This window comes from Esox lucius, chromosome 1, assembly GCF_011004845.1.
Source record: "Esox lucius isolate fEsoLuc1 chromosome 1, fEsoLuc1.pri, whole genome shotgun sequence".
Classification (NCBI taxonomy): domain Eukaryota; kingdom Metazoa; phylum Chordata; class Actinopteri; order Esociformes; family Esocidae; genus Esox; species Esox lucius.
Window position 1 is genome coordinate 6711001 of NC_047569.1, and position 14627 is coordinate 6725627.

A 14627-nucleotide genomic window follows, 5' to 3' on the forward strand; every position below is an offset into this window, starting at 1 on the left:
CATGGGACCACGCTACAGCTACAGTTGCTTAACATCTGATAGGCCAACTGTTATGTTAATCACTCTGTGAATGATGTCATTTGTGCGTGTTGACAAAGGGTGCTCCTAAAGCATCATACCTGTAATTAATGGCAACATAAAAACAAAACCAGATAGAGCAGTGATCACTCTAAGAAGTGAGACATTCTGAGACAGCTATGCTGCTGCTACCTGACCTCCTGGTGCTCACTCTGCTGACAGTCACAGTCCAAGCTGGGGGGATGGCATGCAGAGCTTACGGGACAGAAGAACTGTCACAGTTCTCAAAGGAGGGTGACATCAGCATAGGGGGGATTTTCTCTTTTCACCAAAAGCCCATCAGTGTGAATCCAACTCTGCTGGTCAATCCAGGAAGAATCCAGTGTGAGGGGTAAGAAAGTATTGAACGTCAGGCTTGTATTTTTGTTCACATGCAATAATTTGATCACAGGTATGGTATACAGTCACAGTTGAGTAACAAAAGTAAAATTCAACGAGTTTTAAAATATTTTGCCTGGAAGGTCACTGACTAGAATTAATGTGACGTGCCACATGTCCTCTCTGCAGGCTGGACCCAGGCGAGCTCCAGTATGCTCAGACCATGATCTTTGCCATAGAAGAGATCAACAACAGTTCTGAGTTGCTGCCGGAGCTTTCTCTGGGCTACAGGATTTTCGAGTCGTGTCCCAGCATCCCTTTGTCTGTGCGGGCGTCGCTGGCTCTGATGAACGGATATGAGGAGGGGTCGCAGAGATGCTCCAAGACATCCGCAGTGCACGCTGTCATAGGGGACACCACTTCCACTTCTACCATAGGCATCGCACGTACCATGGGGCCCTTTCACATACCTGTGGTGAGGGAGCGTGCATACAGACAGATAAATGCAGAGATTAAACTATGCAAAAAGAAATCTTAGCTTTGTGATGTCCTGAGTAGCTCAGTTAGAGCACGGTGCTTGCAACATGATGAAAAAGCATGAAAATATATACACATGCTACTGTGTGTCAGTCTGGATGATAGCGTGTGCTAAACGATTGAAATGTAGACACTAGCTCAATTTAGAGAATGGCCTCATTGGAGCAGTTTGTTGGAAATGTCTGAAGTGTGTTTCTATTTCTACTCTGCCTTCCAGATTAGTCATTCAGCCACCTGTGCTTGTCTCAGCAACCGAAGGGAATACCCATCATTCTTCAGAACCATTCCTAGTGACCTTTACCAGAACAGAGCTCTGGCAAAGCTGGTAAAATATTTTGGCTGGACCTGGGTGGGAGCCATCCGAAGCAACAGTGACTATGGCAACAGTGGAATGGCCACTTTCCTGGAGGCGGCAGTCAGTGAAGGAGTGTGCGTTGAATACTCAGTGGCCATCTACAGGACGAACCCCAGAGATTGGTTTCTACAGGTGGTGGACATCATCAAGCGGTCCACCTCTAAAGTAATCGTTGCGTTTGCAGACGGCAATGACCTGGAAATCCTCCTCAAAGAGCTGTACAGTCAGAACGTGACAGGAATGCAGTGGGTGGGCAGCGAGGGCTGGGTAACTTACCGCCATATTGCCTCTCACCTCAACTACGCTGTGGTCCAGGGGGCGGTGGGATTCGCTGTGCCCAACGCCGCCATCCCAGGCCTGGGGAAGTTTGTGGCCAACACACGGCCCTCCACCCGGCCTGGGGACAGGGGACTGGTGGAGCTGTGGGAGACAATGTTTTGCTGCAGCATGACTCCCCACTCACACGGCTTGTCAAACCAAGCCTGCACAGGCAGGGAGTCCCTGAGGGAAACCGACTCCCGTTACACAGATGTGTCAGACGCCAGTCTGCTCAACAACATCTACAAGGCTGTGTATGCTGTGGGCCACGCTCTACACCTGCTCACCACCTGCCAGAGTGGGCAGGGACCATTTGAGAATAACACATGTGCAGATGAGAATCAGATAGAGCCATGGCAGGTAATACCAACGCAATTCGACTACACTGAGAAATAAAGTGTGAACCTTGAGAGGTAACACATGGCAAAACAGATTTAAAATTGTTTTCTTATTTTCTGCCTCCAGGTATTGCATTACCTGACAAAGGTGAATTTCACCACTAAGAACGGTGAGAGGGTGTTCTTTGATGAGCAGGGAGACCCACCGGCACGGTACGCACTGGTGAACTGGCAGATGGATAAAACGGGGTCCATTGTGTTTCAGACCATCGGCCACTACGATGCGTCCTGGCCAGAGGGCCGGGAATTTCAAATGAATGAGGACGTGAGTGCTGTCTGGGCCGGTTATCAGACTGAGGTGACGACCTGTTAGACTCCTTTAATCATTGAATACAACCATGACTGTGTTCATTCAGGCTATTTAAATACATGTAATAAATATAGAACATGGAATACTGTTTCGTTGTGTGCAATCATGATTTATTATGAACGGTTTCGTGGTGTAACGTGATCGTGTTTGTCTGTTTCCCAGGTACCCAGGTCTATCTGCAGTGAGAGCTGTATGCCAGGAACCCGAAAGGCCTCGGTAAACGGAAAGCCTGTCTGCTGCTTTGACTGCATCATCTGTGCAGACGGGGAGTTCAGCAATGCCACAAGTGAGACACCCTGGCTTGTTGCCATTTTGCTAATCTTCATAATGTTAACACTTGGGAAAATCTCGACTCACACATTACTGGCCAATCTGAAGTTGTACTCACTGTACAGATTTAAATTGTTCATGTTTTCAGATGCAGTTGCATGTAGCCCATGCCCGCGCGAATACAAGTCAAATGAAGAGAGGAATGGCTGTGATTTGAAAGACATTGAATACCTCACTTTCAGGGATCTCATGGGTATCTTATTGGTAATATTCTCTGTGTTTGGTGGGTTCCTGACAATGACAATAGCGCTGGTATTTTTTCATTACAGACAGACTCCTATCATCAGGGCAAACAACTCTGAGTTAAGCTTCCTGCTCCTCTTCTCCTTGACTCTGTGTTTTCTATGTTCTCTTACTTTCATTGGTCGGCCCTCTGAGTGGTCCTGTATGCTGCGTCACACGGCGTTTGGGATCACATTTGTCCTCTGTATTTCTTGTGTTCTGGGGAAAACACTAGTGGTGTTGATGGCCTTCAGGGCTACACTTCCAGGCAGTAACGTCATGAAATGGTTCGGTCCTCCACAACAGAGACTCAGTGTTCTAACTTTCACTCTCATACAGGTCCTGATCTGTGTTATTTGGTTAACAATCTCTCCTCCATTCCCCTACAAGAATATGTTACACTATAAGGAAAAGGTCATCCTGGAGTGTAATGTGGGATCAGCGATTTGTTTCTGGGCTGTGTTGGGATATATAGGACTCCTGGCTGTATTGTGCTTTGTGCTGGCTTTTCTGGCTCGGAAGCTGCCTGATAACTTCAATGAGGCCAAATTCATCACTTTCAGCATGCTGATCTTCTGTGCAGTCTGGATTTCCTTCATCCCAGCTTATGTCAGCTCTCCTGGGAAGTTAGCAGTAGCTGTGGAGATCTTTGCTATTCTGGCTTCTAGCTATGGTCTGCTTTTCTGTATCTTTCTCCCGAAATGCTACATTATTTTATGCAAACCTGAGAAAAATTCCAAAAAACAATTAATGCGTAAAACGATTGCAAAATCACTTTGAATTCATTATTATTGACTTTACATTTACTGAATAAATTATTATTAATAATCAGACTATTACCTTATTAACATGTAAAATAGTATAGTCCATAAACTTTTTATTGAGTAATAAGCGTGGGCACTTAATGTATTTTGTAGATTACTCATTAATCTACACAAAATACCCCATTACAACCAAGGAAAAAAAGCTTTTTAGAAATGTTTGCAAATGTATGCAAATAGCTAAATTAAATATCAATTTTTTCAGAAGCATTCTGACCTAATCAATTAGTACTTTGTTAAAGCAACTTTGGCTGCAGTTACAACCTGTATTTGGGGAGTTTTCCCATTGTTCTCTGCAGATCATCTGAAGCTCTGCCATCTTGGATTGGGAAAGTTCCTGCAAAGTCATTTTCAAGTCTCTCCAGGTCAGTCGGTTAATGTCCGGATTTTAACTGGGCCACTCAAGGGCAATTACAGACTTGTCCAGAAGACACTCTTATTGTCTTGTCTGTGTGCTTAGGGTCCTTGTCATGTTGGAAGTGAATCTTTGCCCCAGTCTGAGTTCAGAAACACTCTGGAGCAGGTTTTATCAAGGATTCCTCTTTTATATGCTCAGTCTGTAATTTTGCCCTGTTCACCTTTCTGTATTTGTGCTCCATTAATTTGTCTATATTTGTGCACCATTCATCTTTTTTCTCCCAGTCCCAACTGAATATATGGCCATCTACACCGATCTGCCATAAAATTTAATATTGCCCTTTATTAGTGGGGTCTGGTTTCCTCCAGACGTGACGCTTGGCATTCAGGCCAAAGAGTTTAAGCTGGCTTTCATCAGACCAGAGAATTGTGTTTTCCATGGTCTGGGAGTCATTTAGGTGCCTTTTGGCAAACTCCAAACAGGCTGTCATGTGCCTTTTACTGAGGATTGGCTTCTGTTAGGCCTCTTTAGCTTGAAAGACCTGATTGGTAGAGTGATGCAGAGATGATGATCCCTCTTCCATCTCCACGAAGGACCTCTGGATCTCACGGGGACTCAGGATGCACCTGAGTTAAATTCACAGTGCCATAACAAAGGGTCTGACTACTTATGTGGGATATAAGAGTTTAGTATTCATTTTAATAAAAATAATAGTTTTTGATTTGTAATTTTAGGGAATCTGTTGATTGATGAGGAAAGAAATTAAATCAATACATTTTGAATAAAGCTGTCATGTAACCTATACTGTATGTGTGTGAGCGTTAAATGTCATGTTTCTAGATAATGTTCATATCATGATCTGTGCAACAGTCATAAAATTCTGTCTCCAGATTTTTTTCTTTTGCTGATTTTTTGACGGTAAACCCCTGATGTCAATTACACATCATCACATCTGTTGTACCCATAACTGTGTTTGTGCTGATGATATCTGAGACCTGTTCAAAAAAAGGACTTTAGATATACAGGATGTACAAACTTCAAATGTAATGTACGTATTGAACCATTTGCAAAAAAAGTGGTATACTTCATTTGAAAAAAAGGCAAGGAGACATGCTGTGTGTTTCCAGAGATACAGACAAATCATAAAAAATAAAATTATCATTCACAAATGGCCGGAGCTAAAATCTACACAGCTCAAACAAATTAAGGGAACATGTAATCATCACAGTATAACACTAAGTCAATTAAACCTCAGGGATATCAATCTGTCCAATTAGGAAGGATAAGTGATTGTGAATCAATGTCAGCTGTTTTGGTGCAAAAGAAAGTGAAAACAGGTGCACTGGAGAGGCAACTGCAAGACAACGCCCCAAAAAAGAATGGTTTTGCAAGTGGTGGCCACAGACAAATGCTCTCTGTTTGTCCTTCCTGATGGAGTCTTCTCTAGTTTTGCATTTTGCTAGTGTCCATGTCACTACTGGTAGCATGAGACGGGTCCTGCAACCCATTCAGGTTGCACAGGCAGTCCAGCTCCTCCAGGATGGCACATCCATACGTGCTTTCACAAGAAGGTTTGCTGTGCCTCCCAGTACAGTCTCAATAGCATGGAGGAGATACCAGGAGACAGGATGTTACCTGAGGACAGCTGTACAGGGCAGTAGAAAGGCATCAACCCAGCAGCAGGACCGGTATCAGCTACTTTGTGCGAGGAGGAACAGGGGGAGCACTCCCAAAGCCCTACAAAATGACCTTCAGCGGGCTACTGGTGTGCATATTTCTGATAAAACTCCACAAGGGTGGCACAAGGCCCGACATTCTCTCGTGGCACCTGTGCTCACACCCCAGCACCCAGCAGCTCGACTGGCATTTGCCAGAGAACACCAAAAGTAATTTATTTATGCCCCGTATTGGCATTCCTACACATTATGCAGATTCTCTCCAAAATGAAAATGTATTTTACTTGATTCAAATGTGTACATTGGTTATACCCGAATGAAATACATAGAATTAACAATTATTCTTAATAAGTTTAAGTAATTTATTTTAGTCAAGCGCATAATGAAATCAGGTAAATTCAACACAAATGTATCAAAATGAACTTCATATGTTTAAGCTAACTTAATATGATTTACTTTTGTAGCTTCAAAGTGATTTTATCATGTATCCTATACCTGATTAACTACTTAATATTTAACAAGATATTTTGGTTGTTACTACTGGCACAAAACCTTCAGGCGTCCATTAGAAAGCTGAAGATGAAAAGGAAGTTCACCTTTCAGCACAATAAAGACCCAAAGCACACATCCAAATCCACAAAAGCATGGCTTCACCGGAAAAAGATTAACGTTTTGGAATGGCCCAGCCAGAGTCCGGACCTGAATCCAATTGAACAACTGTGGAGTGATCTGAAGAGGGCTGTGCACAGGAGATGTCCTCGCAATCTGACAGATTTGTAGCGCTTTTGCAAAAAAGAGTGGGCAAATATTGCCACGTCAAGATGTGCCATGCTAATAGACTCCTACCCAAAAAGACTGAGTGCTGTAATAAAATCAAGGTGCTTTAACAAAGTATTAGTTTAAGGGTGTGCACACTTATGCAACCAGGTTATTGTAAGGTTTTTATTTTACATTTTTCCATCTTGAAGATTTCAGTTTGTTTTTCAATTGAACTGTTCACATTATAGGTCACATTAAAAGTGGAAAAAGTTCTGACATGATTTATCTTTGTCTCATTCTTTTACATCACAAAAGCCTGGTATTTTAACAGGGGTGTGTAGACTTTTTATATCCACTGTATTAAACTAAACAGAATAGCGACAGCAAAAGCCACGTTTTCCAGATCTCACAGGCACCTTGACTCTTTCAAGGACAATTCCTGTATCTTCCACTTTCTGTCTTTGATAATGTAGATACCAACAGTAGTCTCCTCAGTGGCTGTCTTGATGCACTTTTCATCCAAACCCTACCGAAAACAATGCAAAATGTGTCAATCCTACAAAGAGAGATATTAAAGTTTTTACAGTTAGGGACTCAAGAGAAAAATACATAAAGACTATAGAGTCAGTAGAATTGTCAACCAAATGAAGAAGCACTAGACATTTTTGAAGAGCACCTACAGTGGGGAGAACAAGTATTTGATACACTGCTGATTTTGCAGGTTTTCCCACTTACAAAGCATGTAGAAGTCTATAATTTGTAACACAGTAAGTGACGGAATCTAAAAAAATTATCCAGAAAATCAATACATCAGAAAAGCAGAACTTAATATTTGGTACAGAAACCTTTGTTTGTAATTATAGAGATCATACGTTTCCTGTAGTTCTTGAACAGGTTTGCACACACTGCAGCAGGGATTTTGGCCCACTCCTCCATACAGACATTCTCCAGATCCTTTAGGTTTCAGGGCTGTGGCTGGGCAATACGGACTTTCAGCTCCCTCCAAAGATTTTCTATTGGGTTCAGGTCTGGAGACTGGCTAGGCCACTCCAGGACCTTGAGATGCTTCTTATGGAGCCACTCGTTAGTTGCCCTGACTGTGTATTTCGGGTCTTTGTCATGCTGGAAGACCCAGCCACGACCCATCTTCAATGCTCTTACTGAGGGAAGGAGGTTGTTGGCCAAGATCTTGCGATACATGGCCCCATCCATCCCCTCAATACGGTGCAGTCGTCCTGTCCCCTTTGCAGAAAAACATCCCCAAAGAATGATGTTTCCACCTCCATGCTTCACGGTTGGGATGGTGTTCTTGGGGTTGTACTCATCCTTCTTCTTCCTCCAAACACGGCGAATGGAGTTAAGACCAAAAAGCACTATTTTTGTCTCATCAGACCACATGACCTTCTGCCATTCCTCCTCTGGATCATCCAGATGGTCATTGGCAAACTTCAGATGGGCCTGGACATGCACTGGCTTGAGCAGGGAGACCTTGCGTGCGCTGCAGGATTTTAATCCATGATGGCATAGTGTGTTACTAATGGTTTTCTTTGAGATTGTGGTCCCATCTCTCTTCAGGTCATTGACCAGGCCCTGCCGTGTAGTTCTGGGCTTATCCCTCACTTTCCTCATGATTATTGATGCCCCACAATGTGAGATTTTGCATGGAGCCCCAGACTGGGGGAGACTGACGTCATCTTGAACTTCTTCCATTTTCTAATAATTGCGTCAACAGTTGTTGCCTTCTCACCAAGCTGCTTGCCTATTGTCCTGTAGCCCATCCCAGCCTTGTGCAGGTCTACAAATTTATCCCTGATGTCCTTACACAGCTCTCTGTTCTTGGCCATTGTGGAGAGGTTGGAGTCTATTTGATTGAGTGTGTAGACAGGTGTCTTTGATATGGGTAACGAGTTTAAACAGGTACAGTTAATACAGGTAATGAGTGGAGAACAGGAGGGCTTCTTAAAGAAAAACTAACAGGTCTGTGAAAAAATTAAAAGACCACTGCACCTTTTTCTTTCCTTGCCAAAAAAGTTGAAAAAGAAATTTCGAGTGAGGAACAGAAGTATTCAATTTGCAGTGGTCTCTTAATTTTAACATTTTTGAAAACAATGCAAAAAGACACATTGTTTTCAGATCACAAATAATGCAAAGAAAACAAAGTCATATTAATTTTTCAATAACAAAATACTAATGTTGTAACTTAGGAAGAGTCCATAAATATTTGGTGGAATAAGCTTTCATGAGTCTTGGCATGCTGTCCAGCAGTCAGTCATATTGCTGTTAGGTGACTTTATGCCACTCCTGGCGCAGAAATTCAAGTAGCATGGCTTGTTTGATGGCTTGTGACTATCCATCTTCCTCTTGATCAAATTCTAGAGGTTCTCAATGGGGTTCAGGTCTGTAGACTGGGCTGGGCATGAGAGGGTCTTGATCTGGTGGTCCTCCATCCACACCTTGATTGACCTGGCTGTGTGGCATGGAGCATTTTCCTAATGGAAAAAAACAATTCTCAGAGTTGGGGAACATTGTCAGAGCAGAAGGAAGCAGGTGTTCTTCCAGGATAACCTTGTACTTGGCTTGATTCATGCGTCCTTCACAGAGACAAATCTGCCCGATTCCAGCCTTGCTGAAGTATCCCCAGATCATCACAGAAATTATTTTTGAGACCACTGCATCTTTTTCATTCCTTTGCAAAACAGTCGAAAAGGAATGTTTTGAGTGAGAAACAGAAGCATTGAATTTGCAGTGGTCTCTTAATTTTAAACCCCTGTTCCTCACTCAAAATCTTCCTTTTCGACTGTTTTGCAAAGGAAAGAAAAAGGTGCAGTGATCTCAAAAAATAAAATCTGTGATGATCTGGGGAATTTTTCCAGAGCTGTATGTAGGCCTGTTCACCAGTGGTCTGAGCCTTGCATTGTGCTCTATATGGAGAAAAGAGTGAAAAATTTTGCAGCCAACAGGGTACATATGCTGTTTCTGCTTTACTAGTCTGTAAACTAGCTCCAAAAAATGTTTAGCTGTGAAAGAGGAAGTAATAATCCTCTAAAATAATAAATTGGATCAATCATTTTAATACATATGAAATGATAACAAACCAAAAAAGTTACTTAAACATATTTTGATAAGTACCAGTAAAAATCATTTTAATTCAATTTAACTCTAAAAACTCATCAGTGAAATCTTTCATGATTTTAAAAAAAATAAACATGGGAAAGCTTGCGGGATGTTGTTGAATTTCTTTTTTACCCAACATTTCTAAACCATACAATTAACCCCAGACCACATGCAGAAATGATGAGAGGGGGTTTCGGGCAATATGTTGCGGAGGGGGGGACTCTAAGGTCTATAAAGAGAGGAACCTCTCTGTCTGCCATATCAGACACATCTGCCCTGCTGAAGGCTGGCATGGCACTAAGGACAGTGATGGTACTGGTGATGGTGGTGGGGTGTGTAGGAGACCAATCGTGTTCCCTGCTGGGCCAAACCACTCTGCCTGTGCTGTCTGCTGATGGGGACGTTAACATCGGGGCGGTGTTCTCCATACACAGCCAACCTCTCTTCAAGGTCCATTCGTTCACCTCTATACCAGAGAAGACGGCCTGTATCAGGTAACTGTTTGAAAACAACTATCTGTAGCTTGAAGTTAAAATACACATAGCTGAATAACACTATTGCATATTATTTGCAGTTTATTTTTAGGAACAAAGATTAATTTGCCGGCATATTTGATTAATGGCTTTAACTACTTTCTTTTTTTCTTCTTGACCAGCTTTGACCCACGAGAGTTCCAGTTTGCCCAGATCCTGATATTTGCCCTGGAGGAGATCAACAACCGTAGTGATCTGTTGCCTGGTTTATCTCTGGGTTACCAGGTCTATGACGCCTGCGGATCTGTGCCTAAGGCCATTCAATCAGCCCTGGCACTGATGAACAGCCCAGGGATTTATGACAGTCTGAGTGAACCCTCCTCTTGTTCCAGACATCCAGCAGTGCTGGGAATCGTAGGGCAGTCCAGCTCCACTCCTACTATCGGAATATTATCTGTAGCTGGACCATTCAGCATGCCTGTGGTGAGACAGTCAGGTTTTGGCTCTTCAGAGTCAGTACGCTCATTGTTAGCTATGCCTTGATATTTTATACACATTTTTCAATTTCTTCCATACAGATCAGCCACTTCGCCACCTGTGCTTGTCTGAGTAACAGAAAAAAATACCCTTCTTTCTTCAGAACCATCCCCAGTGACCTCTATCAGAGCCAAGCTTTAGCAAAGCTGGTGAAGCACTTTGGCTGGACCTGGGTTGGTGTGGTGAACAGCAATAGTGACTATGGCAACAACGGAATGGCCACCTTCATAGAGGCTGCACATCAGGAGGGGGTCTGTGTGGAATACCAAGAGGCAATCTTCCGCACAGACTCCAGAGAGAAGCTCCTGAAGACGGTAAGGGTGATGAGGAGAGCCACAGCCAGGGTCGTGGTACTATTCGTGGGACTGGGGGACCTCATCCCCTTGCTGAATGTGCTGGCCCATGAAGGGGACCCAGGGCTGCAGTGGGTTGGCAGTGAGTCCTGGATCACAGCAAGAATGCTGGCGGAGAAACAGTCATACAGCTTCCTGAGGGGGGCAGTGGGCTTTGCCTTTGGAAACATCAAGCTGGATGGTCTGGAGGGGTTCCTTGACAGTGTCCACCCTTCACAGGACCCAGACAATGCCCTGCTGAGGGAGTTCTGGGAGACAGTGTTTCAGTGCTCCTTCAACAGGAGCAGAGAGGAAAACAGAGGCACATTGTGCACTGGGGCAGAGAGCTTAGCAGGGCTGAAGAACCAGTACAATGACGTGTCAGATCTTCGAATTTCCAGCAAAGTGTACACAGCTGTATATGCTATCGCACACTCTTTGCACGACCTTCTGACAGATTTAAAAAATCACAGTGGCAGAAGCAACATATCAATTACTACCTACACACCACAGCAGGCAAGTGTGTACTATTGATCAAGATTCAGATGCTCCATAATATAACCACCACCATCATATGAGTCTCATCTCTCTCACTCTTCCCCTCCATGTTTTCAGGTGCTGGACTACCTAAGGGAGGTGAGGTTTACAATGAAGACAGGAGAGGATATATTGTTCAATGGCCACGGGGACACAGTGGCGCGTTACGAATTGATAAACTGGCAGCAGGAGGCGGATGGGACCCTAAATTTCCATTCAGTTGGACTGTATGACACTTCAATGCCCCCTGAAAAAACATTGATGATCAACCAGAAGAAAATGGTCTGGGCAGGCGGCCAGGCAGAGGTAGAAAAAAACTAAATGTTGACTGTGTTGCAGAAACATGAAGAAGGCATTAGTGATTATTCATGAAACATAATGCATTATTTAGTTTTTTTTGTGTTTGCATTAATGAAAACCTTTCAAATGCACTTCTTTTTTCAAATGTATTTTATTCTGTTAGCATTAATGATCAAAATATTCATTCCTGTATTATATTTTTCAAATCACTTTATCAAAACAATCTATACATGTTTTCATTTAACTCCTATTAAATTAATTCCAATCGTTCTTTTAAATATTTTTATTCCACTTCAGGTGCCTGTTTCAGTTTGCAGTCAGAGCTGTCCTCCTGGTACTCGTAAGGCCGTGCAGAAAGGAAAGCATGTTTGCTGTTATGGCTGTCTACCATGTGCTGAGGGAGAAATCAGCAATGTCACAGGTATATATATATATATATATATATATTTATGTACTGTATATGTGCATTTTATCTTCTACCACAATGTAATGACAAACAGATATAAGATGTTAGGCCCCATGGAATTGAATTAACAATCACATTTTAATCTCCCTACAGATTCTAATGTGTGCTATCTTTGTGACTTGGAGTATTGGTCAAATGAGAACAGGGATCACTGTGTGTTGAAACCTGTTGAATTCGTCTCCTTTGAAGAAATCATGGGTATAGTTCTGGTCTGTTTCTCCTTGTTTGGGACTGGTTTTACTACCCTTATAGCTGTTGTGTTTTTTATCCATAGAGACACTCCAATCGTCAGGGCCAACAACTCTGAGCTGAGCTTCCTGCTCCTTTTCTCTTTGACTCTGTGTTTTCTGTGTTCTCTTACTTTCATTGGCCGGCCGTCTGAGTGGTCCTGTATGCTGCGTCACACAGCTTTTGGGATCGCCATTGTCCTCTGCATCTCTTGTGTTCTAGGGAAAACACTAGTGGTGTTGATGGCCTTTAGGGCTACACTTCCAGGCAGTAATGTCATGAAATGGTTCGGTCCTCCACTGCAGAGACTCTGTGTTATAGCTTTAACTTTCATACAGGTCCTGATCTGTGTTATTTGGTTAACAATCTCTCCTCCATTCCCCTACAAGAATATGTTACACTATAAGGAAAAGGTCATCCTGGAGTGTAATGTGGGTTCAGCGATTGGTTTCTGGGCTGTGTTGGGTTATATAGGACTCCTGGCTGTCTTGTGTTTTGTGTTGGCTTTTCTGGCCCGGAAGCTGCCTGATAACTTCAACGAGGCCAAATTCATCACCTTCAGCATGCTGATCTTCTGTGCAGTCTGGATCACCTTTATACCTGCTTATGTCAGCTCTCCTGGGAAGTTCACTGTAGCTGTAGAGATATTCGCTATTTTGGCCTCCAGTTTTGGTTTACTTTTTTGTATTTTTGCTCCTAAATGTTTTATTATATTACTGAGGCCAGAGAGGAACACCAAGAAACATGTTATGGGTAAAACGTCCAATGATATACATGTACATGATTAAATGAACATAGTGTAGGGTGGGATTTATTGATTCCAAAATCATTTATATGTAACACTGATGACTGGCCTTTTTCACATAATGAACACGAACAAAGAAACATCATTATGAACAAATCTACATGGAAAACTCATGCAAAACATGTATGCACATACATGTAGAGAATCTCTCAACATATATTTACATATATGCCCTGAATTTGTTTATGAAATATATAACTTGCGCATAATACAATGCATCTCATATATTTTAACGTTGAATATTATGTGTTACAATCATGAAATATATGAATATATAGTACTTTAAGCATTTCTCATCAACACATTGTGGAATTAACCTTCAAGACATTATTTTCCAGAGAATCTCCTTGTTATAGTTTGTCTCACCAATTATCGTTGTCAAAATGGGGAGCAGACCAACATAACCACCAGTTTGTATTTACAATAATTTCTATTTAACATTGTAAATGCAAGTAAAGAAACAACTGGTTAGTGTCAGTCATCGTAATTTAATAAGGACCTTTATTCACAACTGCCATTGTGTCACAATTAATTATACCTTTTTGGTAATACACCAAAGTTTTGACTTTAGCATTAAGGAACTTATTCAGTTTTACTCTAATTAACCACTTTTTACTCCAAGTATACATTTCAAAACAGACTCATTATGAAAACATGCATTTTCACACTGTATAATGAATGCCATTCCTTTCTGTAGAAGTAGTTTTAAAATTACTAGATAACATAATAAACACATGACAGGAAAAAGTACAAATATGGAAATATCAGTTAGATGTAAATGCTAAATGCATATTACCAACTATAATTTTTCATGTATGTAAGACATTTTAAAATATATTGGGAGAATATCTAATATGTAAATATATGTATAAAATATATGGCTATACATTAGTAATACATACACTCAGCTAAAGGATTATTAGGAACACCATACTAATACTGTGTTTGATCCCCTTTCGCCTTCAGAACTGCCTTAATTCTATGTGGCATTGATTCAACAAGGTGCTGAAAGCATTCTTTAGAAATGTTGGCCCATATTGATAGGATAGCATCTTGCAGTTGATGGAGATTTGTGGGATAAACATCCAGGGCACGAAGCTCCCTTTCCACCACATCCCAAAGATGCTCTATTGGGTTGAGATCTGGTGACTGTGGGGGCCATTTCAGTACAGTGAACTCATTGTCATGTTCAAGAAACCATTTTGAAATGATTCGAGCTTTGTGACATGGTGCATTATCCTGCTGGAAGTAGCCATCAGAGGATGGGTACATGGTGGTCATAAAGGGATGGACATGGTCAGAAACAATGCTCAGGTAGGCCGTGGCATTTAAACAATGCCCAGTTGGCACTAAGG

General features: G+C 42.1%; 2 protein-coding genes across 2 annotated transcripts; both read left to right on the forward strand.

Annotated features, from left to right (window-relative positions):
- Positions 1-3646, forward strand: LOC105029338 (extracellular calcium-sensing receptor-like). The gene is made up of 6 exons (XM_034291976.1): positions 1-409; positions 586-871; positions 1151-1966; positions 2072-2302; positions 2477-2600; positions 2733-3646. Exons 1-6 carry the CDS (start codon positions 198-200, stop codon positions 3644-3646), a joined length of 2583 nt encoding a protein of 860 aa, XP_034147867.1. The 5' UTR covers positions 1-197.
- Positions 3647-9885: 6239 nt separating this feature from the next.
- LOC105029342 (extracellular calcium-sensing receptor-like) lies at positions 9886-13255 on the forward strand. The gene is made up of 6 exons (XM_029117276.2): positions 9886-10088; positions 10250-10550; positions 10646-11452; positions 11552-11779; positions 12071-12194; positions 12333-13255. Exons 1-6 carry the CDS (start codon positions 9886-9888, stop codon positions 13253-13255), a joined length of 2586 nt encoding a protein of 861 aa, XP_028973109.2.
- Positions 13256-14627: the final 1372 nt, after the last annotated feature.